The 22,855-nt window shown below is 43.3% G+C and overlaps 1 protein-coding gene across 1 annotated transcript in view; it reads right to left on the bottom strand.

Annotated features, from left to right (window-relative positions):
- The window catches only part of LOC126249270 (uncharacterized), a 411,510-nt gene that overhangs the window by 151,738 nt on the left and 236,917 nt on the right, over positions 1-22,855 (bottom strand). Inside the window, exons 4-5 of the mRNA XM_049950924.1 lie at positions 22,282-22,413; positions 16,282-16,413 (exon numbers count right to left, since the gene is read on the bottom strand). Of these exons, the coding sequence (XP_049806881.1) occupies positions 16,282-16,413; positions 22,282-22,413 (264 nt within the window). The remainder of the gene's footprint in view (positions 1-16,281; positions 16,414-22,281; positions 22,414-22,855) is intronic.

Raw genomic sequence — 22,855 nt, 5'->3', positions numbered from 1 at the left:
AAACAGGAAGAAGGTGTACTAAACTTTGAAAAAGAAGCAAAATAGAAACAATGAACGGTCCAAGCTCAAGTGTTCAACATCGAACGAATCACAACAATCACGGCGTCGTGATTGTGTGGTCACATCATTGGTCTACAAAGCTGGAGATCCGTATTCAAATCTCCCTCCTGCTTCTTTTTTTTTTCAAAAATTATGAAGTTTCCCTCCATTCACTGACGTCTCTGTTCTCCCTCTGTATTCTTGGCAACTGTCATAATATACATTGGTTATAGAATATGAGCCATACGGTAGGAATATATTACCGTCGCAAGTAAATGTGACGAATAGTGAGATCGGGCGAGATGCCGCATAGACCTCTCACAGAAATGAAAACAACAAATAAATGAGTATGAAGTATGTTACAACAAAGTAATTCGAGGCTCAAAGCTTCCAAAACGGAACACAATAGTGATAATATATGGAACTTGTGTAGATCAGATAGGAGGTACGTTCGTCTGTAAGTCCCTTCCTTGCACCTCGCTGTTGCAAACGGACCTTACACCACGACACACACACAAATTTAAACACAGCGTCAATGGCCGGACGGACAGTTCATAATTTTGTGATACAGAAAAGTGAGCACAAACGAAATTTGAACAAGGACTCCCCCTGCGCAGTCCGACACCGTAACCACATAACCATGACGTCTTGACAACTCGAATTTGCTCGAAGTTGTACGTCTCGAGCTAAGACCGTTTACTGTTTCGATTTTGCTTCTTTTTTCATAGTTCGGTACATTTTCACGATTGATCTGTGTTCAGTTTTTGACGGGCTATCCACTGGGCCATTTACCATTAAATAAGAGGGGGTGCGATGGGAAGTATCCCTTGTATGCATTATCCATTCCACATATTTAAGTGTATTAGAGCTATTTGTTGGTTGGTTGATTTGGGGGGAGAGGGGACCTAACAGCGTCCTCATCGGTCCTACCGGATTACGGAAGGATGGGGAAGGAAGTCGGCCCTGCTCTTTCAAACGAACCATCCCGGTATTTGCCTGAAGCCATTTAGGGAAATCACTGAAAACCTAAATCAGGATGGCCGGACGCGGGTGTGAACCGTCGTCCTCTCGAATGCGAGTCCAGTGTGCTAATCGCAGTGCCACCTCGCTCGGTAAAGCTATTTGTAGTACGATATTGTTAATTCTTCTTTTAGAGGGTTTGATAACGAGTAAAAATTCGTATATATTTTAAACTGGTTGCACAATGTTTGGATGGTCAAGCTATATTTCGTCGGTCGCCCACCATCTTGTACCTTTAAACGCGAGAAGGTCTTCTACCGTGGAACGCGTAATATTTGAAAACTGACTGAGTTTATTTAACAACTTGACGAATTCTCTGTCTTGAAAATGGAAACTTGTGTTTGTTGCTAATAGCTGCTATTCCAAAATGTTTTTAACTTGTGACTGGGTTTTGACAACACTTCTTAACTTGACTTCACGTACTGATTATTAGTGTGTAGTAGAGTAATAATGTAACGAAAGACTGTTAAATACAGTATAAAACAGAATTTTGTCGACTGCAACACATTTAAATTTGAATGGAATATTTGCCCTTAAGTATATGATCGTGTTGTACCTGGGAAAAACCTTACTTTTCCGGAATAATTTTGGTAACTTCAAAGAAAGTATGCGGCACACATAAAGTGAATGCTATCATTTCACAGTGGGATAACAAAATATATTAAACATCTATTACAGAGCGGGCTACAGGGAAAGTTTGAAACTTATTGAAATTTACATCACTCTCCCCTACCAAAGAAAAGAAGAAAACGCAGTCACATTACAACTAATTCAGTGAAATTAGTTTGGCAAAGTTCGGGGAAAATAATTAGTTTTGTACGCTTAAAATCGATTTAAAAAAATTCTGGCAGGAAAAATCAGAAGTTAGAGTCAGTGATCTCACACTAGGGAAATACAGCATAACCTCGTTAACACGAATCCGAAGGAACCGAAAAATAAACAATTCGTGTCAAAAAATTGGTGATTTTAACACGTATGCATATATATTAACACAGTAATGCGTAATACACCACAGTATGAATCACTTGACATTACTGTAGACTTATAACACTATAAAGTGACTGTAAAAATACAAGTACTCACAAGTTACATTATTTTCTCGGAAAAATACAAGCTTGGTTCGCTGACGTTCACGGGAACGACAATGTCTTATAATTTCACAACCAGTTGTAACTATAGCGTCCATAAACCAAGCAGTGACGTCTGATGTTGAAGCAAGTCGTTTTAAATTATCCAAGGCCGTAAACATCTCCTCACAGGGTAGTGGAATGGTATCTGTATTCTCCTCCTCACTTTCTTCTGATGAGCCTACTTGCACCTCTGTCACAGCTTTTGGCACATCACATTCCATAGCGCACATACGGAAATACCGCCACCTGCACTGATAAATTCCTCAAAACTAATCTCAGGGTTTTCAACGTCTTGCAGAACTGTGAAGTGACATCGTCTAACTCGAGGACATCTTCAGTGTTGCTGAGTCTCCAGGCTCTGTTAAATCACTTCTGTATATGATGTGGCGACACGGAGTTTCAGGCTGCTGCGATAGGTTTCATGGTGTCAAGCAGATTCCAGTTTGGGGTTGCAGTATTGTTCTCAGAAGCACGAACTGCATCTCTTACCAGTCGCTACGATAAGTTGTCGTCATGAGAGAAATGATGCCTTGGCTGAAGGCAGCTTGTCACTTTAGGTGGATAAAACTGAACCTTTATGTTGGTTAGGTTCAGATCCTGTACGTTATGGGCAGTACATCTGTCCAATGGAAGAAGAACATGTCTGTTTTCGGCAACCATTCGATTGTTGAAACGAAGAAGCAACTTGCGAAACGATATGCCGTCGATTCAAACTTTCTTATAGTGAGCATAGATGCAAGATAAGGTGTCCATATTTATGTTTTCGCCGGCCGCGGTGGTCTCGCGGTTCTAGGCGCGCAGTCCGGAACCGTGCGACTGCTACGGTCGCAGGTTCGAATCCTGCCTCGGGCATGGATGTGTGTGATGTCCTTAGGTTAGTTAGGTTTAAGTAGTTCTAAGTTCTAGGGGACTTATGACCATAGCAGTTGAGTCCCATAGTGCTCAGAGCCATTTGAACCATTTATGTTTTCAAAACAACGTGTTTTGTCGGACTTAACGATAACGCAGGAACGAAACTCCTTAGTGCTGTCTGTATTACATATGAGGGTAACAATTACACATTGTTTGCTGCGTGCTCCACGGTGACACTTACCACCGTTTATCCCCAGGGTGCGATTCGGAAAAGTTTGTAGGAAGTCTAGTCTCGGTCATGTTAAACACATCACACGAGACACACTTTTCCCTCACTCAGTCGAATTCGTGCAACCAGCTGTTCGCATTTTCTTCATCAACTTTATTCGCTTCCCCATAAATTTCTACAGACGAAATTGAATGTTTCTTTCGGAACCGAGACAAACAACTAGCAGAACAACGGAAGTCTTCGATGCCTGTACGTATTTTTGGAAATTTCATTTGCTTTTGACTGTATCACAGAGCTACTTACAGATATGTTAGTTGCACCCATATGATTGAACCGTTCTAGCAGTAACGTCTCGATGTCTTCATACTTAGCGTTACGAAGTCGTTTAGATTTGTTTCCGGAACATGAGCCACGCGAGGTAGCCGCACGGTCTGGGGCGTCTTGTCACGGTCCGTGCGGCTCCCCACGTCGGAGGTTCGATTCCTCCCTCGGGCATGGGTGTGTGTGTTGTGCATAGCGTAAGTTAGTTTAAGTTAGAAAAAGTAGTATGTAGGTTTAGGGAGTGATGAAAAATGGTTCAAATGGCTCTGAGCACTATGGGACTCAACTGCTGAGGTCATTAGTCCCCTAGAACTTAGAACTAGTTAAACCTAACTAACCTAAGGACATCACAAACATCCATACCCGAGGCAGGATTCGAACCTGCGACCGTAGCGGTCTTGCGGTTCCAGACTGCAGCGCCTCTAACCGCACGGCCTCTTCGGCCGGCGGGAGTGATGACCTCTGCAGTTTGGTCCCATAAGACCTTACCACAAATTTCCAAATTTTTTCCGGAACATGATTCTTAATGATCGTAGATAAAGCAGATTTGGGAATTGCTGTTTTCTTTGTATCACGGTCCAATTCATGTAGAATCTTAAGTTTCATATCAGCGCACACTCCGCTGCAGAGTGAAAATCTCATTTTGGAAACATCCCCCAGGCTGTGGCTAAGCCATGTCTCCGCAGTATGCTTTCTTTCAGGAGTGCTAGTTCTGCAAGGTTCGCAGGAGAGCTTCTGTAAAGTTTGGAAGGTAGGAGACGAGATACTGGCAGAAGTAAAGCTGTGAGACCGGCCGTGAGTCGTGCTTCGGTAGCTCAGATGGTAGAGCACTTGCCTGCGAAAGGCAAAGGTCCCGAGTTCGAGTCTCGGTCGGGCACACAGGTTTAATCTGTCAGGAACTTTCATATCAGCGCACACTCCGCTGCAGAGTGAAAATCTCATTCTGGATTATATGACCATTTTGGCTGCTCAGGTCCATCCCATGTTACAGTGTTTGATACTTGCGCCGCAAGACGACACGGCCCTGTTCACACAGCTCGATCCGTCCGGGAGTGCAAGGATCGCATCTCTCCTGGTCACCAAAGTCACCAGATTTCAATACTATTGAGGCTTTGTGGTCTATTGTGGAGAGAAGGTTGGGCGACCGCCATAGACCTCCCTCATCCTTATCTAAACCTGGCCTGTTTGCAGGAAGTACGGTGTAAGATTCCCTAAAAAAAGTACACAGGACCTGTATTTATCCATTCCGAAAAGTGTGGAAGCTGTTTTGAATGCCAACGGTTCCCCTAAACCGTTTTAAGCATGACAACGTCTTGTGTTTTTGGTGTTTCCATATTTTGGTCCACCCACTGTAGATGTCACGGTGGCACTTCAGAGTCTCCAACAACTATAGCTGGATAGCAGCCTTAGATGAACAGTGTACACTTGACCTATTTAAGGGTATCCTTTGGCGTAAAGTTAGGGAGTGGCAGACTATCTTGTCACAGAAACTTCGATCTCACTGGTTCTAGTCTTCCACTCTACTCAGAACGTGGGGGGCACAATGACTTCTGGAGACAGCGATGACAGATTATGAGGTTCCTTCAAATTCTGTGAGCAAGGTGTGGGGCGGCGGGTAGAATGTTTAAATGTTGGTATATAAAAATTCTGTAGAATGTAGAAACATTTCATTTCCCGGCCGATGCACCATATGTGGGGCGGCGGATAGAATTAATTGTTGCTGTTATAATGCTGTCTTTCGCTGTTCTCAACACTGGCTCTCTAACTACAATATTGGCAACCAGAAAGTGATTAGCAAAACGTGAAGCCTGTAATTAGAATTCCTAGTGCCCACTTCATCTGAGAATACACTTATAGTTACAGCTTATAGCTCTGATGAATTAGGAGATTGTCTGGGATTTATAATCAAAAAACGGTCGTGAAAAAAAAAAAAAAGTTCTGTATTCTGAAAGTCACAGATGAAAATAAAAGAATCCACACAATCTAACTAACAGAGCAGTTCAGAGTCTAATGCGCTGATGCAACTATAATTGTCCAAATTAAATGTTTAAATGAATGATCGCCATAATTTGATGATTAGGTTCATCAAATGCCACGCTAAATAATGGTAGAATGTCCCGCGGCGGCACGTGAAAATACGACATACGCAAACTAAAGCTAGATAATTAAAATCATCCCAGAATTAACACTTCACTCGAAAATGATTTCATGGTTACGCGTATCTCGAGCAACTTAATACGGCATCCGAGGCTGTTTGTAGCAATGATACCGACGCGACGCGATTCCCGACACAGATGGCGTGCTATTCAGCGTCTGGAGAGAACTGGGGCCTTGCTTCCTCGCGCAGCGTTCTTATATATAAAGCCGCGGTGCGGACGGCTAAGGGAACGCCTGATCAAATCGGCTCTCCCGACTAGCCGCTGGGCTAGTAATGCACCACATTAAGTTACCGAATAAATCATAGCTTCTTTTGCTGATGGCCGATGAAGCTCTTAATTTAAATGAGCATCCAACACACAGGAGAGTAATCATAATAAAAGTTTGACGTGGCTAAGTTAAATATTTTGGGCGAGAGAATTAATTTAATTACACTGCACGCAGTTGACGAGCTCTGAACTGGCCCTTTGGAGACACGCTATCGCTATAGTTTTATAGGTATTCAAATGAAACTTCTCACATCTTCATAGTTATAGGGGATCTCCAACCTACTTAAATATAAACATCCTAGCGTTATTTATTAGCCTACTTAATCTATCTTGCTTCCTTAAGTTTTAAGACGAAAACCAGAAAATCATGAATTTCCACTAAAATTTTAATTTGTGAAATCCAAAGTACTGTTTTTATTAAATAATTATGAAAAATGAATCAAAATCTGAATTTTTAATTCTCTAGCTCTTTTCTGTTGCGCCAATGATTTTTACAGAAAAACGTCCAAATTTCGAAAATGGTTAAAGTTATCGAACTGATATTCAACACATATTAATTTAGTATTACTCCTGACATGCTAGAAACATTTTAGATTATTTAGTTGGTTTTTAAAGTATTGCGCAATATTTATGACGTCGGAGCTAGTTACAGTGGACTGGCTGGCACACAATGGAAAGACTGATGTGAATTTACTACAGCGGGCGTAGGCAGCTTCCCTACATCACCCTCTACTTAAATTTTTTTGTTTTTCAATGTTAATGAACGAAGAAAAAAAATTTAATTACAAAAAGGGAAGCAAGAGTACAGCTTAACTTCCTATTAAAATTTAAAATTGAAATGTAAACATGTAGAAACATTAAAAGAAAACTGATTATCTACATTAATTATTTAAATTGCGGGCATGTTCACTGCCTCTTAAGCAACTCAAAATTTAAGCAAAGTCAATGAAACACTTTGGCATACATATTACCTTAGACAAACAAACACATAAAAATATGTAAAATTATGAAAATCTTAAATCCATTAAATACATTTTTACATACACAAATTCAAAGAAAATACAAGAAAATACACAAACAGATGATTTTATCTTAGCAGTCTTTTCTAAACCCGAAAGAAAATTTCACAAATCATTTTTACAGACGTGGTTGTAGCCGCTTTGGCTGGTGTCCTATACTTCCATTCACAAGGGTAGAGGAGGGGAAGTTGCTATGGTGTGCGTCCTTCACGTTCACTCTAAATTACATGGGGAAAGGGGAGGGGTCACTGTGAGTTGTGTCCAAGTCACTCCACGCTTTCACGCAGCTACCAGGCTGCCATTATCTGGTTTGTCCTGTAGAACAAACAAAAAGAGTGCCTCAGACTCTGTTCACTTAATATCTAAGGGTGGGTCACAATGAAATTGGGATATATACATTTTATCCTTCAGTATGTTACTGGAACAAAGTTAACAGAACCTTTTCAATTTTGCTCTCGTGGTTACTTAATTGTCATAATCGATAAACAAATGGCTCAAAACGCCATTAGTCGCGTACTAGAGAAAATCTATGCTCAAGGCATACAATCATAAATCTTATTTAATCTCAATATATTATTTCTGGGCCGGAACACTGAACCAATGCTCGGTACATTCCTGATACATTTGTATTTTATTTACTTAGCTGACTCATCTTCCATTACCTTATTCTTAGAGATAGTATGAGTATATTTGATTAGTAATTGTTTTCTCAGCTTCTTAAATTTATGCTCAAGGCATACAATAGGTTTCACTGCCACTTCAGATCCTGCTTGTACACGAATTTGTATATCTTTTTTAAACATTATTGTGGGACCATTTCCAATAAAACAACACTTTGTACTTACAATATTACCAGGGTTCTATACATAATTGTTACTCAAATAAATTTGTATCTTAATTACTTCATACTTCTCTGTTGTTTATTTCACTGTTAGGTTTGTCACATTAGGTATTTTTCCTCACTAATCGGTGGATAGAATGGTTCCAGAATTCATGGCTTGATAGCCATGACGGAAAATTTTTGTATTAGAAAGAACGGGTCAAAATTTTTGTAGCTAGGAAAAGATGAAGAGAGTGAGTGAGATCTGAAATAGGAAAGAAGATCTCACACAGCTGGGACTGCACAGCTGCCACACTGTGTAGAGGTTACAGAACAACCTCCTCCCTACAGCATTCATTAGCTTAATGCTAGCTTGATAGTCATAACGGAAAATTTTAGTATTTGGAAAGAAGGGGTCGAAATTTTTGTGGACAGGAAAGAAGAAGAATGAGTGAGACCTGAAATGGGAAAGAAGATCTCACACAGCTGGGACTGCACAGCTGCCACACTGTGTAGAGGTTACAGAACAACCTCCTCCCTACAGTATTCATTCATAACCTTTAACCACGCCACGTCGATCTGAAAATACCTTATGATGCCTTTTTAGAACCTGTTTCAGTTCTTCCTTCTGATTAGCTGAAATTTTATCGATTTCCTGCAATTTAGCTTCTATTTTGTCCAAAATAATTGCTTCTTCTTCTTCCGTGTTTAGCTTACTTGTACTAAGATTAACAGCTTCGTCCCAATATCTCCTGTTTTTCAGAACTCGTCATAATTAGTTACTACATGTTTATCACTAAAAGGTACTGTAATTACTCCGGTTATTGGCAAGACCATTCTTAACTGGCTTCTTTCAAAGTCAACAACACTCTGATATTTCGACAAGAAATCTATGCCAATTAAAACCTCAATACTGAGATTGTTTACAATTAAACATGGATGATCAATTAAATTACCATTAATGTTGAAGGGCAGCAAAGTTTCTTGCTTTACTGTTTTTGACACCTTGCCAGTAGCACCAATTATTCTTAGTCCTGATACCCTCATTACTGTAAGCTTGTCTTTACCAGGTAATGCATCAAAGAAGGACTGAGATATCGCACTCACTTCACTTCCACTGTCTAAGAGACAACGTACATTGATACCCGACATATTCACTATTATTATAGGGTGGCTTATTCTAGGTTGTACAGGTGGTTCCTCAAACTCATCCAATAGTTTCGTTTGAATTTGTCTCCAACTAAAGTGATCGACATCTGTCTTGATTACATTTAGGTCACAGTGTGTAGGGGTTTCCTGAATTACATTTTCAGCTGCCCTTTCCAGTCGGTCTATTAATTTCAAATCGAAACACCGCACGACTTCATTACATTTAGTTTGCTGAACATAACCCAAATTACTGTAGTCTGGGCGATTCTGCGCCTCCAGACCGGGCATAACACTAGTTACAGCTAAACCATTTTTACTATTTTCGTCGGGTTCCTTCTTCAGTGACAACTGCTCACAGCTACTGGGTTCATCGACCCCCAACAGGCTACCCTCTACATTCTCACTTATCTCCTGTCCTAAATCTATTAGTACATTATCAACATCCTGCACAGGCACTTTAGATAAGAGCACATCATCCTCATCGTAAATATAAGCATGAATTTCTTCTGCTTCTTCACCTGAAAATTCAGTATTTTGTAGCTCCTCCCTATCGCTACACTGCTGCTCCTTCTCTTTCTCTTCCCACTTAGAAAGCGTGTCTAACACGGTATCTATCAAATACTGTGAGTGATCTAATATTTCTGCTGTATTCTTAGGTGCTACCGACTCTTCATCCACATGTTCAGTCTGAGTATTCTGATTTATCTTACCAATTCCCGTAACTACTGGCTTAGGAAAAGTAACCGCCTGGTGAGCGCCAGTGTCCTCATAGACGGGAACTAGTTTTCCTGCCTCGACCTACTGTTGTTTCCTTTATTTTCATTATAGTTAACTGACATAGCATTGCTTTCCGTACTGTTGTTTACATGCATAATTTTGTTTGGAACAAAATTATTATCATTTGGATGCCATTGTTGGTTCTGATAATTATTTCTCCAATTGCTACCTCTCTTAGGATGGCGAACACCTACTGTTCTGATGTTTACATTGCCATTTTGCTCGTTCCTAAAATTACTACTATTGTTATTAGCATTTCTGTTATTACGTGCTTGCTCCTCATTGGCAGCAACACGTTCTACACGTTCCAAATATTCAATGAAACGATTCAGATTGTCTCTAGGGGCAGATATAATTCTAGTTTGCCAATACCATGGCAGTTTGGCTTCAAGACCTAGTATAATCATTTCCGGTTTTAGCTTTTCCGCCAAATGTGACAAACGTGAGATCCATGACCTAGCAAACTCTTTAATTGATTCCTTGCCTGCATTGAAGCGTTTTCCACTCCAAAATTCTCTCAACACTTAATTTTCTTATTACTAGACCAATACTCATTAATGAAAGCTGTTTTAAACTCCGCTAATGTTTTACACTTCAACATAACATCAGCTGACCAACGCATGGCGTCACCTGCTAAATGGCTTCTAACAAATGAGATTTTCTCTCGTTCAGACCAAGTTGGTGGAATCACATCTTCAAAATCGTTCCAGAAATCTAGCGGTTGGATATTTTTATCTGAATCGAACCGCAAGAACTGCCGACACCCGATAAAAGCGGCGTTTGCAGCTACAACTTGTTGTATACTACCATTACCAGAAGTTACTGAAGCTACTTTACTCTCAATGTTAGCAATGTTGGTACTAATATTTTCTACTTTCATTTCAACATTATCTACTCTTTGCACAATATGAGTAGTATCAGTTTTGATTGCATCTACTTCTGCTTGACATACATTTACTTTTATATTAACATCTTTAAATCTATCTGAGCACAGTTCAGATTCCGCCTCGATCTTTTTTGCTAACTTGTGCTCCAGCTTCGCATCTTCCATTTGGAAGTCTTTGCGAACCTCAGCAACTTCGGATTTTATTGTTTTATACATTTCAGAAAATTGTTGAGCAACTTTTTTCTTAATATCCTCATGATTGTAATCAATTTTATAATTCAAACTGTCTAGATCCTCTTTCAACTTATTGCAACCAGCCTTGAAGGTATCGTCCATTACCTCCAATCGTTTATTAAAATTTGTTTGGCTGGCCACAATCCTGTTATTTACCTCAATTATATCAGATTTTGATTCAGCATTACTGCTCTTGACCTGTTCACTTATTTCAGACTAATTCAGCTGTCATTTTTGCATTACTGGCAGCTATTGCTTGTAATATAACATTTAAATCAATAGCCCCAGTATCTTTGGGTTGCTCACTAGCTGGTTTCTTTTCACACTCAGGTGACGAAAAACTAGCTCCAACACCAGAATCATCAAAACTAAACGAAACTTCTGATTGATCAGTCATATTTAACTTCTCCTGTTTAAACTCTACCACTTCTGATGGCGGTTTCGTTTTTAACTCATCAGATAAACTATCACCCAATAAATTAACAATTTCTGATTTCTGCTTTACTACAGGGGTCTCTATTATTGAATCATTGCCCTTTCCCACACTACTATCAGGTGACAATCTTTCATATTTCACTTTAACATTACTACTTTCATGCATATTTACACTTGAACCGTTGTCTGGATTTACAGTCCCCTCAACAGACATAGGTTCTGATTTAAGTTTAACCTCAGTGTCTTTTGGTGGTTCCATCTTTTAGTGCAGGTTAGTAAAATTTTTAACAGCTTTTCACTTAACTTAGTTCCTTCTGCACGACGTATGGCGTTGCCAGCGTGGTGTACCAGGATTACTGATGCGACGCAGCTCGCTGAATTGCAGACGGCACTCCAACGGCTGTTGTGTGTTTGCGTGGCCCGCAACTGCAGGCGCGGCTCCGGCGAATGACTGCGGTGAGGCGAAACTGGCTTCTCTCGATGCCGGCAGCGCTGCTAGACTCAGTGCCAGCTCAGTCAATCCAGAGGCGTTGTTAATCCAATTGCGTCGTCCATATACGCACGTAACACGTTCACTGTTCTATGCTCAGTTGCGTGTCGCATTTCACTCGCGAATCCGAATAGTTAAAAATCACTTTCACTTTTACTCAGTTTATTCCCCGGCCGATGCACCATATGTGGGGCGGCGGATAGAATTAATTGTTGCTGTTATAATGCTGTCTTTCGCTGTTCTCAACACTGGCTCTCTAACTACAATATTGGCAACCAGAAAGTGATTAGCAAAACGTGAAGCCTGTAATTAGAATTCCTAGTGCCCACTTCATCTGAGAATACACTTATAGTTACAGCTTATAGCTCTGATGAATTAGGAGATTGTCTGGGATTTATAATCAAAAAACGGTCGTGAAAAAAAAAAACGTTCTGTATTCTGAAAGTCACAGATGAAAATAAAAGAATCCACACAATCTAACTAACAGAGCAGTTCAGAGTCTAATGTGCTGATGCAACTATAATTGTCCAAATTAAATGTTTAAATGAATGCTCGCCATAATTTGATGATTAGGTTCATCAAATGCCACGCTAAATAATGGTAGAATGTCTGTCCCGCGGCGGCACGTGAAAATACGACATACGCAAACTGAAGCTAGATAATTAAAATCATCCCAGAATTAACACTTCACTCGAAAATGATTTCATGGTTACGCGTATCTCGAGCAACTTAATACGGCATCGGAGGATGTTTGTAGCAATGATACCGACGCGACGCGATTCCCGACACAGATGGCGTGCTATTCAGCGTCTGGAGAGAACTGGGGCCTTGCTTCCTCGTGCAGCGTTCTTATATATAAAGCCGCGGTGCGGACGACTAAGGGAACGCCTGATCAAATCGGCTCTCCCGACTAGCCGCTGGGCTAGTAATGCACCACATTAAGTTACCGAATAAATCATAGCTTCTTTTGCTGATGGCCGATGAAGCTCTTAATTTAAATGAGCATTCAACACACAGGAGAGTAATCATAATAAAAGTTTGACGTGGCTAAGTTAAATATTTTGGGCGAGAGAATTAATTTAATTACACTGCACGCAGTAGACGAGCTCTGAACTGGCCCTTTGGAGACACGCTATCGCTATAGTTTTATAGGTATTCAAATGAAACTTCTCACATCTTCATAGTTATAGCGGATCTCCAACCTACTTAAATATAAACATCCTAGCCTTATTTATTAGCCTACTTAATCTATCTTGCTTCCTTAAGTTTTAAGACGAAAACCAGAAAATCATGAATTTCCACTAAAATTTTAATTTGTGAAATCCAAAGTACTGTTTTTATTAAATAATTATGAAAAATGAATCAAAATCTGAATTTTTAATTCTCTAGCGCTTTTCTGTTGCGCCAATTATTTTTACAGAAAAACGTCCAAATTTCGAAAATGGTTAAAGTTATCGAACTGATATTCAACACATATTAATTTAGTATTACTCCTGACATGCTAGAAACATTTCAGATTATTTACTTGATTTTTAAAGTATTGCGCAATATTTATGACGTCGGAGCTAGTTACAGCGGACTGGCTGGCACACAATGGAAAGACTGATGTGAATTTACTACAGGGTGAGTAGGCTGCTTCCCTACAAAGGCTGTTCTTCTGAACCATCTGTGCCAGTCGCCGGTAAGATTCAAGTATGAACTCGGAGTCGTTCATCCGAATGTGCTTCATAATCTACAGGTGGTTGCTCCCTGTACCGTCACTATTCTACATGCCGAAAGAGGCCATCAGCGAAAGTCAGAGAGCACAAAGTTATCCTTCCCATTCCTTCCAGCCACCTTCCTAGTGGGTAAAACTATTCTCAGTACGTCTGAATTGTGAGACTTAAGTTTCTTCGGACGTACCCAATGTTCAAATAACTTCGGTAATGCAGCCAGGTGACGTCGTTGACAACCGTCGATATTTGTACAGGAGCACACCCTGCCACTTTCAAGGCAAAACTGCAGAAAGTAAGCGCTGTGCAAGCGATTTTACTTTTTTTCAGATATGTAAACGATACTTCTGTTGTTTGGACGCGTGGCAGTGTGAATTTGAACGACTTTTTAGAACACCTGAATTCAGTCCAACTGAATATTCGTTTCACGATGGAGGTAGGAAAGGATGGCTGTCTTCTCTTCCTTGATGTGTTGGTAAGAGGAAGGTGAATGGTACGTTAGGACATGTCGTTTATAGGAAGCCAACTCACACTGACTTGTATCTGCAGGCTGATAGTTGTTACCATCTGGCTCAACGCGAAGGGGTACTTCGTACCTTGGTTAACAGGGCCAATGTCAGCTCGGAGAGTGAAAGTTTGACAGCTGCGTTAGCCCATCTCGAAGTCACCTTTCGTCAGAATGGTTACAGTGAAAGATAGATTAGACGTGCGTTGCGCTATGGACCAAGTGTGCACCGGATGAGTGATGATAATACGAAGGTGGCACCAAAATGTAAGCCCTTTTTGCTTTATACAGGGAGCATTTCAAACAGGATTGGTCGTATTTTGCGGAGATATGATGTAAAGTGCGTTCTTCGGCCACTATCTAGGATCAGGGTTCTTTTACGTTCCGTAATGGATGATCTTGGTTTGCTTAAGGTAGGTGTCTACCTTATTCCTTGCAGTTGTGGCGTGTCATACACTGGTCAGATAGTCAGCACTGAGAAGGACCGGCTTACAACAGCCGACCGAATCCGCCGTTGCAGAACAGTCTCGGCACCGGTCATCCTGTGGAATGTAACAACACGGAGACTGTTGATATAGCGTTGTGAAGTAAGCTGTTGAAATTAAATTAACTATTAACTTTATAGACAGAGACGATGGTTTTTCTTTAAATTGTGCACGGAATCGTGCTCTCTCGATCGTCAAAAAACGGAGGGATAGAGTTTATGCTTCCTGAACCGTTGATTACTAATTTCACTATCGATAACTTCTGCCCTCAGTCGTCTTTGATTTGTGATGGTTCTATTGTTTATAGTGTGTGTGTGTTTTATCGTTACGGAATTCCTCTGAAAACCGAGGTTTTAAATCCGCTTGCACAGCGCTTTCTTGCTGTAATTTTGGCTTGAAAATGGCAGGGCGTGCTGCTGTCGAAATATCAGCGGTTGTCGACGACGTCCCCCGGCTGCATTCCCGTAAGTATTTGAACATCTGAATCATCGAAGATTAATGTACGTTACCTGCTCCCCTTGAGACGGAACACAGCAGGTTTTCCAACTGATGAAATGAGTCGCATTTGCTCAGTTTTAGTTTCATGACCGCACCGAGAGTGAAGTCTCCTCTTTTGTCGGTGTATCATCGCGAACTGTCCAATGTATCTTCAAGGAATGATGTAACACTTTCATCCACGTAACACGGGTGATAATAATGGGCGTATAAGGAGCCTAACCGAAAGGAAACGGATACAAGTGTCACGCCTTCTCAGAGACAATCGGTTTAAAATCACATAGGAATTTATGCTCTCACTGAATGCAGTACTATCTCAACATGATTCAGAGCGAACATCGCGAAGCGAACTGCATACAGTAGACATTTGTTGACAGGTACCTCGCAAAAGACCATAGCTCACAGCTTCACATGATGATGCACGCCCTCGGTGGGTCAAACAAAACGGAAACTGGACAGTAGTTGACTGGAGTAGCGTTGTGTGATCCGACGAGTCGCAATTTTGTCTCTTTTCAGACTACGAAAGCCCTAGAGTGAACCGACGGTCCAATGAGGCGTGTACCCACATTAGGTTGGGAGGATCCACTTCGGGTTGGAGTTGACTCAGTGGCGTTTCGCAGAGGCTTGTCGTACCAAGCCTTGGGCTCATTTATTAATGTTACCGTGGAAATGAATCTCTGTGTTTATTTCAACATCCACGCTGAGCAAGTTTTGCCCTTTCTTCTGTATCTTCAAGATGGGTACACTGTGGACACTCTCATCTTCCAAAGAGAGAACAACTGGGTTCACAGGGCAGGGCAGCACATTCAGCGCTAAATGAAAACACACAACACACGCGACAGTAAAATGAAACTCAGTGCTGAATCACACCCCAAAGGGAGCCATTCGCATTCCCTTAGTCTGCAAACAATCAGACCTTGCCTAACAAATCGGAAACGCTACCACCCAACTAGAGGCAGTTTGTTGTGAAGTCATTGCATTTCAGGCTTCTTGTGACTGTGTGTAACGTAAATGGATACAGGAAAATGACATTGTGCATCGAAAAAAAGTGAACATTGATACCTGTCATTACTTATGGGCGGTTCCTAGTACGGTAGCGCTGCGTAACTACTGTCTGTAGGTGAGAGACCAAGCATAACCCTTAATTTACATAAATAAGCCTTTTGAGCAGCGTTATGTTCAGCCACTATCACCACCACTAGGTAGATTGTCTCTTCCCAGCATCTAAATTGTTTACTAACAGTCTGGTTTCCTTACCTCATCAGAATCTTCTGTTGATTCGTTTTCTCTTTCATTAAGCACAATAATCTCGATATCAACAGGATAGTTGCTGTTCCCTGTGGCCTGATCCGGTGCAACGTGCATCTCTTCAACGTTCTCTACCACAAACTGCGAAATAAATGTATTTATCATGCTAAAGATAATTTCGAAAATATATGAGAAAACAAGTGTGTTTATAGTTCGCAAGGAAATATGAAACAATGTTGTATATATAAAAATACTTTAGATTTTGAACGAAAATTCACAAAAATGCAGAGGGGCCTTTAAATGTAGACGTGCATACAGTTTCTGTATTAGGTTTGTTGTCTGTGAGGTCAAGCAGCGTGGTTCAGAAGAGTACGACTTTAATTTCAATGTGGAAACTTTTAAATGCTGTTGTCTTGTATTAAAGTAATCGCTCTTTAATTTGTAGGTGCGCCACTCTGCTAATTTCGGTCTTACTCACCTTTGTTCTATTTTTTATTTTTTGGACGCCGCATCGTGAAAGGTCGGGGAGGGCAGAGTGGGCAGGGGTCGTAATCCGAAGCTTGGTCACAGTCAAGGTGAGGGCAAGTCAATAGTGGGAATTTTTTATTTTTATTTATTTTTTACTTTTTTATTTTTTAATATATTTATTATTTTGTATTTCCTTTATACCACACCGAAAATAAATGTATCTAGCACCGTATCGTGTACTAAGTAAACAAAACAAAAATTTCGGTACTTTCTTACACCGAAGAAATATATATTGGAAACGAAAATGTGCTTCGTCCACGATGCAGAAGGATGTGTCGCTACTCTCCTTACGCTTCAGCATCCAGGTAGGCCAAAGTCTTCACTCATGTCGTATGTTGGTTCACCGATAATCGGACATGTCTTTGTCAGCTCAGTCAATGTATATCTTCTCCTAGCTGTTGATAGTCCAGTTGCGTGGAGGGCCACGTAGGGCACTCCCTAAGTAATAAGAAAAATATTGCCCACATTTTGGGTTCCGTACGATCTTGCAATGACGTTCTTGTAGGCAGTTCCAAAAGTCCAGTACATCTTTAGGTCCATCGGGAAATAAATATTGTACCGCATGCCTACGGACCCACGTGTCTGCGTTGGTTTTGGTGCGCGGGAAATAGTAAAAGCTGAGTTGTGATGTGTACAGGAGTCAGTCGTAGGAAATACGACAAAATTTGTCGCACCAAGTGCCACACGTCTTCTGCCGCGCTACATGTGAGACGGTGCTCGTCCGTGTCCAGTACTCCGCAGTCTGCACATAGAGGCGAGTCCGCCGTATTTATCTTGAGGAGGCGTGAGCGGGTGATCTGTTTACCGTTGACTGTTATGTACCATGTGGATCGGACGTCTGTATCCAGTGTAGCCGCGTGTATCGTACGCCACACCACCTTCCAACTAACATGAGGTTCTTTGGCCTCCACGATGTTTGGTGAGCGCCTCTGTTGTAGGACGCGATATATATCGCGCGACGTCGCCTGTTTCGTAGGTGGTACTGCGACACGGATATAACTGTGTTCAATGTAAAAGTGCGTGAAGCAGTAGAAGGGTGGCGGTATGCCTTGCGTCGCCAGTGGGGCCATAAGGGAGGACGGAGCTAAGGACTCCAGCGGCAAACTTCTCAAACTTTCCGAGTGGTGGTGTCACAGCTTGATGGGCGAGCTGACAAACAGGGCCACCGCTCTGTCGTGGACATGTACTAGGCCAAGACTTCCCCTTTCTGGCGGAAGGGTCAGGGACTCAAAACTGGCTTTGAAGAACATACGTGTACTGACGTAGGCTCCGAATGCCGCTAATAGACGTCGAGCCTTCAGTAACAGTATTAGGAGGACACGTTCTATGTGTGGAAGGCGCAATGCGAGGTAAACATTGACGAAGTGTGTCCTTTGAAGAATGTCGAGGGTCCGCGGACGAAGGTTGGAGATCTGGACCCGAATTTGTTGTAATAAGCGGCGGTAGTTAAGGGCCGCAGTGTGCCGTATGTCGTCGTGAAACTCTACTCCGAGACATTTGATAGTTCCACTAAGCTGTGGGGGGTCGAGACACGCAGGGATCAACCCGTCTCCTATAACCATGGCGATCGATTTGATGACGTTGAGGCAGTTGCCTGAATCCATTCTAGTGCGCTGGTTACATCGTCGCTATTGCGGAGCACGAGAACCAGGTCGTCTGCATATGCTGTACAGCGAAATGTGACGTCACATAAGGTGAGTCCGGAGAGGCGTTGACGGAGGCCACAGAGGAGCGGTTCCAGTGTCAGAGTGTAGAGTAAGGTCGACACACCGATCTGAAAATCGGGAGGGACTGCGCGAGACGCCCGTTAACGAGCACCTTGGAAGCCGCCCTCGGAAGAGGCGCATCACGACGTCTGCCAATTGCTGTGGGTATTGCATGAGTTGGAGAATGGACGTTAGGTACGCGTGACCCACTCGATCGAATGCTTGGTTAAAATCTAGTGATGCCAGTGCTCCCGGTATGCGGCGTGCTCTCGCTAGGGCTATTACGTCACGGTATCGACACAGTGCTATTAGATGTTATTGATACCACCTAGGGAAGCATGATCTGGTGAGATGAAGTGAGGCAGGGTCGGTCGCATACTGTTTGCTAATCGTCTGGTGAATATCTTCATGTCACAGTTGACGGGTGCCAGCGGGCAGTAATCGTGTATTCGAGCCCCCCCCCTCCCCCCCCCCCCTTAGGTTTGTGAATCGGTATAATCGTTCCTTCTACGAAGGCCGCGGGGACTGGCACCGCGGGGGTAAGTACTGGAAAGTTCTATAAAATTCCACAGTGAGCCCGTCGGGGTCAAGAGACTCATTCGTCGGTCCTTTCCCTACTGTGTCGATAATTTCGTCTTCCGTAATGTCGTTCAGTAACTCAGTCTGTAAATCCTGTGGGACAATGCCATAAACCAGTCGTGAGACTCGTGTCACCGTCGTCGGGTCGGAACATTGAACAGAATAAAGTCGTGCGTAATGGTCGGAGAAGGCTGAACCAATATCGCGTTTTGTGGTGTGGCGACGGCCGTCCGCAGTGGTGATGGCCTGTATCAGTGCCCGTCTTTGCGGTTTACGTTCTGGAATGACGGGGTACATGGCGGGTCGTTCCGTTACGAGTCTGTCATGTGTTCGCGCTAGGAAGATCGTCTCTTCGAGGTGTCGGCGCACATGGGCTACGATCTGTGCCTTCACACACTGTACTGTCATCTGTCGTTCCGGTGTGGGTGGCAATGTGGCACATTCGCGACGGACGGTGAAATAGAACTCGAGGGTCTGCCGCCTCCAAGCAGCGATCTCTCGACCAAACATAATTAAGGTTCTCCGTAGAGCCTGCTTGGCGCAGTTTAATCACCAGCTCATCGATGTAGGATACGTCGGGAGGCGGCGTACGCACGAACTCCACGTGTCCTCGATGGCGCGTCGACAATCCGTAAAAGCGAGATAAGCAATGTTTAACTTCCAGGGATGTCGGCTGCGCCACACCCGTTGGCGACGAAGGGTGACGGCACATATACAGGCCTCGTGATCAGAAAAGGCTACTGGCCACACCTCCACGTCGCTCAATGTTGCTGCGAGAGAACGGGAAACGTAAATCCTATCAATGCGATTAGACAAGTGACTCGCGAAATGAGTGTATCCCGGTCGATTTTCTTCGACATGTTTCAATGTATATACCAGCTGGAGATCGCTAATGAGTGTCCCAATTTCGGAGTAAGGTGAATGGCGTGACAGCTGATCTCCATGTGCTTGGGTGTTACTGAAATCGCCCCCTAATACCAAGTCATCGTGAATTCCCTGAAAAAGCTATGTTACTCCTTCCGCAAAGAAGAGCGATCGGTCGCGACGGCAATTCGTTCCGGAAGTGGCGAACGCGTTGATAAGCTGGACGCCTAGCACCGTTACTGCCATTCCTCTAGCGTCGGAGAGGTATGGTACTTCGTGTGCCTCGAGGCCCTCCTTGAGGAGAACCGCGACTCCACTGTTAGTTGGAGAGGCGTGGGACACATGAGCGGCATAACCATACGTACCCAGGAAATCGGCGACGAAGACTTCTTGGAGAAAGACAGTGTCAACGTCTGCTGCACTGAGCATGTTTTGGAGGAGCAACAACTCCGTACGTGTCCGAATGGTGTTAACGTTGATGATCGCTGAGCGATAGGTCTGTAGATCGTCTCCTGCAATGGGGGCCGCCGTCAGGGTCGGCGTAGATGCTCGGGCCTGTAATGTGCAAGCCGCGTCCGCGTCGTCATCTGTTGCTACTCGGCAGGGGCCGAGGTGTGGGAGGAGAGATCCCTCTCCACATCCACCACAGCGGGCGTAGAATCGTCTTCAATGTCGTCCGCCCAAGGTCCGTAAGTTAACTGTGGCTATGGCAGGACACTTGTGAGTTGAGTGACCAAGGGTGAATGCGCAGTGGTTTCTGGTTGTGTACCAGTGGCGGGCGCTGTGCTTCTGATCTGATTGCCCTAGAGAGCGGAAAGGGGTGTGTCGAAATCAGGAAAAGCCACTGGTTAGGGCGATCCTGCGTCATCCATTTTCCTCGTCTCGTCGGCCGACCGGTCGTCAGCTGGAGCAGACGTCCGCTGGAGGCAATCGTCTGAGGGTGTGCGACGTCGCTTTTTATATTTCCTCGGTGACTTTTGTTTGCAGACGTGGGTTTCTGTGTCCGAAACAGTGTGTGGCTCCCTCATCGCATCCCGCTCAGGGAGAGAAGCAGAGGTCGGTACAACCCTAGCGTCGAGTTCCATTCTTTCGTCCGAATCTTCTTGCAGAGTCGCTGAGCGGCTTTCTGCAATCTCTGTTGACTCTGGTATTGGTCAACCCAGGACTTGCGACGGATGTGAATTCTAAAACTTCCTGTCCTTCAAGTGATCTTTCGTCTGCCATGACGGTCGATCGTGTCACCCCTGCGTAATTCAGGGGAAGGACCGTGAGCGTAGGGGGTGGTGCTGCGTCATACACGCCGAGCGAACATGACCCTCCTGGCCGCAAACGGAACAAGTAAGCGGATGTCCATTGTACATTACGATTGCTCGACATCCACCTATGACTAAGTAGGATAGCACGTGTTTCTTTAATTTAGTTTTGACTTGTCGGACGCGGTTTAGGACCTGATATGTCTGGAAGGTGTTCCATTTTTCGGTCACGTGGGTAGTTACCGTCCCATAATGACGGAAAGCAGCGGCAACTACTCCCGGCGGCACTTAGAACGGGAGTTCGAAGACTCTTTGTGTGCGTAATCCTAGTCCTGCGTGGTCGACGTTAACCATGGGACCATCAGAGTGTTTGAACTTGAGTGTTCGCACATCTGCTCACAACAGCGTGACGTAACTCGTCATCGACCGTCTTGACGTAGACGACGCTACTTGTGATCTGTAGGTGGATACCAATGATGTGCTGTGGTGGTATTTGAACTTCGTCACGGATGAATCAGTCGATTTCAAAGGCTCATGGTCTTGCATGGTAGGGCTGGAAGATTATCTTGATGGTAGCTTTTCTGTAGGAATGAGCCATAGCGACTCAATGTCAACGGACGCGAGCACTAGCTGCGGTGAGGAAGTAAACAAACTACGCGCGTTCGAGACTCTGCGGACGGGACGCAAACAAGGCATCCTCGTCGCTCACATGCCGAAAGCAGACTGATAGATGAGAGACCAAACATAACCCTTATTTTAGATACATAAGCCTTTTGAGCAGTGTTATGTTCAGCCCTTACCCCCACCATTAGGTAGATTTTCTCTTCCCAACAAAAAATGGTTCAAATGGCTCTGAGCACTACGGGACTTAACTTCTGAGGTCATCAGTCCCCTAGAACTTAGAACTACTTAAACCTAACTAACCTAAGGACACCACACACATCCATACCCGAGGCAGGATTCGAACCTGCGACCGTAGCGGGCGCGCGGTTCCAGACTGTAGCGCCTAGAACCGCTCGGCCACCCCGGCCGGCTCTTTCCAGCATCTAAATTGTTTATTAACAGTCTGGTTTCCTTACCTCATCAGAGTCTTCTGTTGATTCGTTTTCTCTTCCATTAAGCACAATAATCTCGATATCAACAGGACGGTTGCTGTCCCCTGTGAGCTGATACGGTGCAACGTGCATCTCTTCAACGTTCTCTACCACAAACTGCGAAATAAATGTATTTATCATACTAAAGATAATTTCAAAAATATATGAGAAAACAAGTGTGTTTATAGTTCACATGAAAATATGAAACAATGTTGTATACATAAAAATGCCTTACATTTTGGACAGAAATTTACTAAAAATTCAGAAGGGGCCTTTAAACGCACATGTGCATACAGTTTTTGTTTTAGGTCTGTTGTCAGTGATGTCACGCAGCGTAGCAACGAATAGTACGACTTTCATTTATACGTGGACACCCGTACCGCAATTGGAGCGCGTGCATGTGTACAGCTTGCGTGCTAGTACTGAAATAATAGCTCTTAAGTTTGTAGGTGCGGTACTCTGCTAATTTCGATCTTACTCACCTTGCTGAGTTACGGCCTACCGGAAGAAACGTACAGTGTCCGTCGGCTGCGATAAAATCTAGCTGCACTATAAGTGG

This window comes from Schistocerca nitens, chromosome 3, assembly GCF_023898315.1.
Source record: "Schistocerca nitens isolate TAMUIC-IGC-003100 chromosome 3, iqSchNite1.1, whole genome shotgun sequence".
Lineage (NCBI taxonomy): Eukaryota > Metazoa > Arthropoda > Insecta > Orthoptera > Acrididae > Schistocerca > Schistocerca nitens.
The sequence above is the reverse complement of the archived record's forward strand: the minus strand, read 5'-3'. Positions and strand labels throughout refer to the sequence as shown.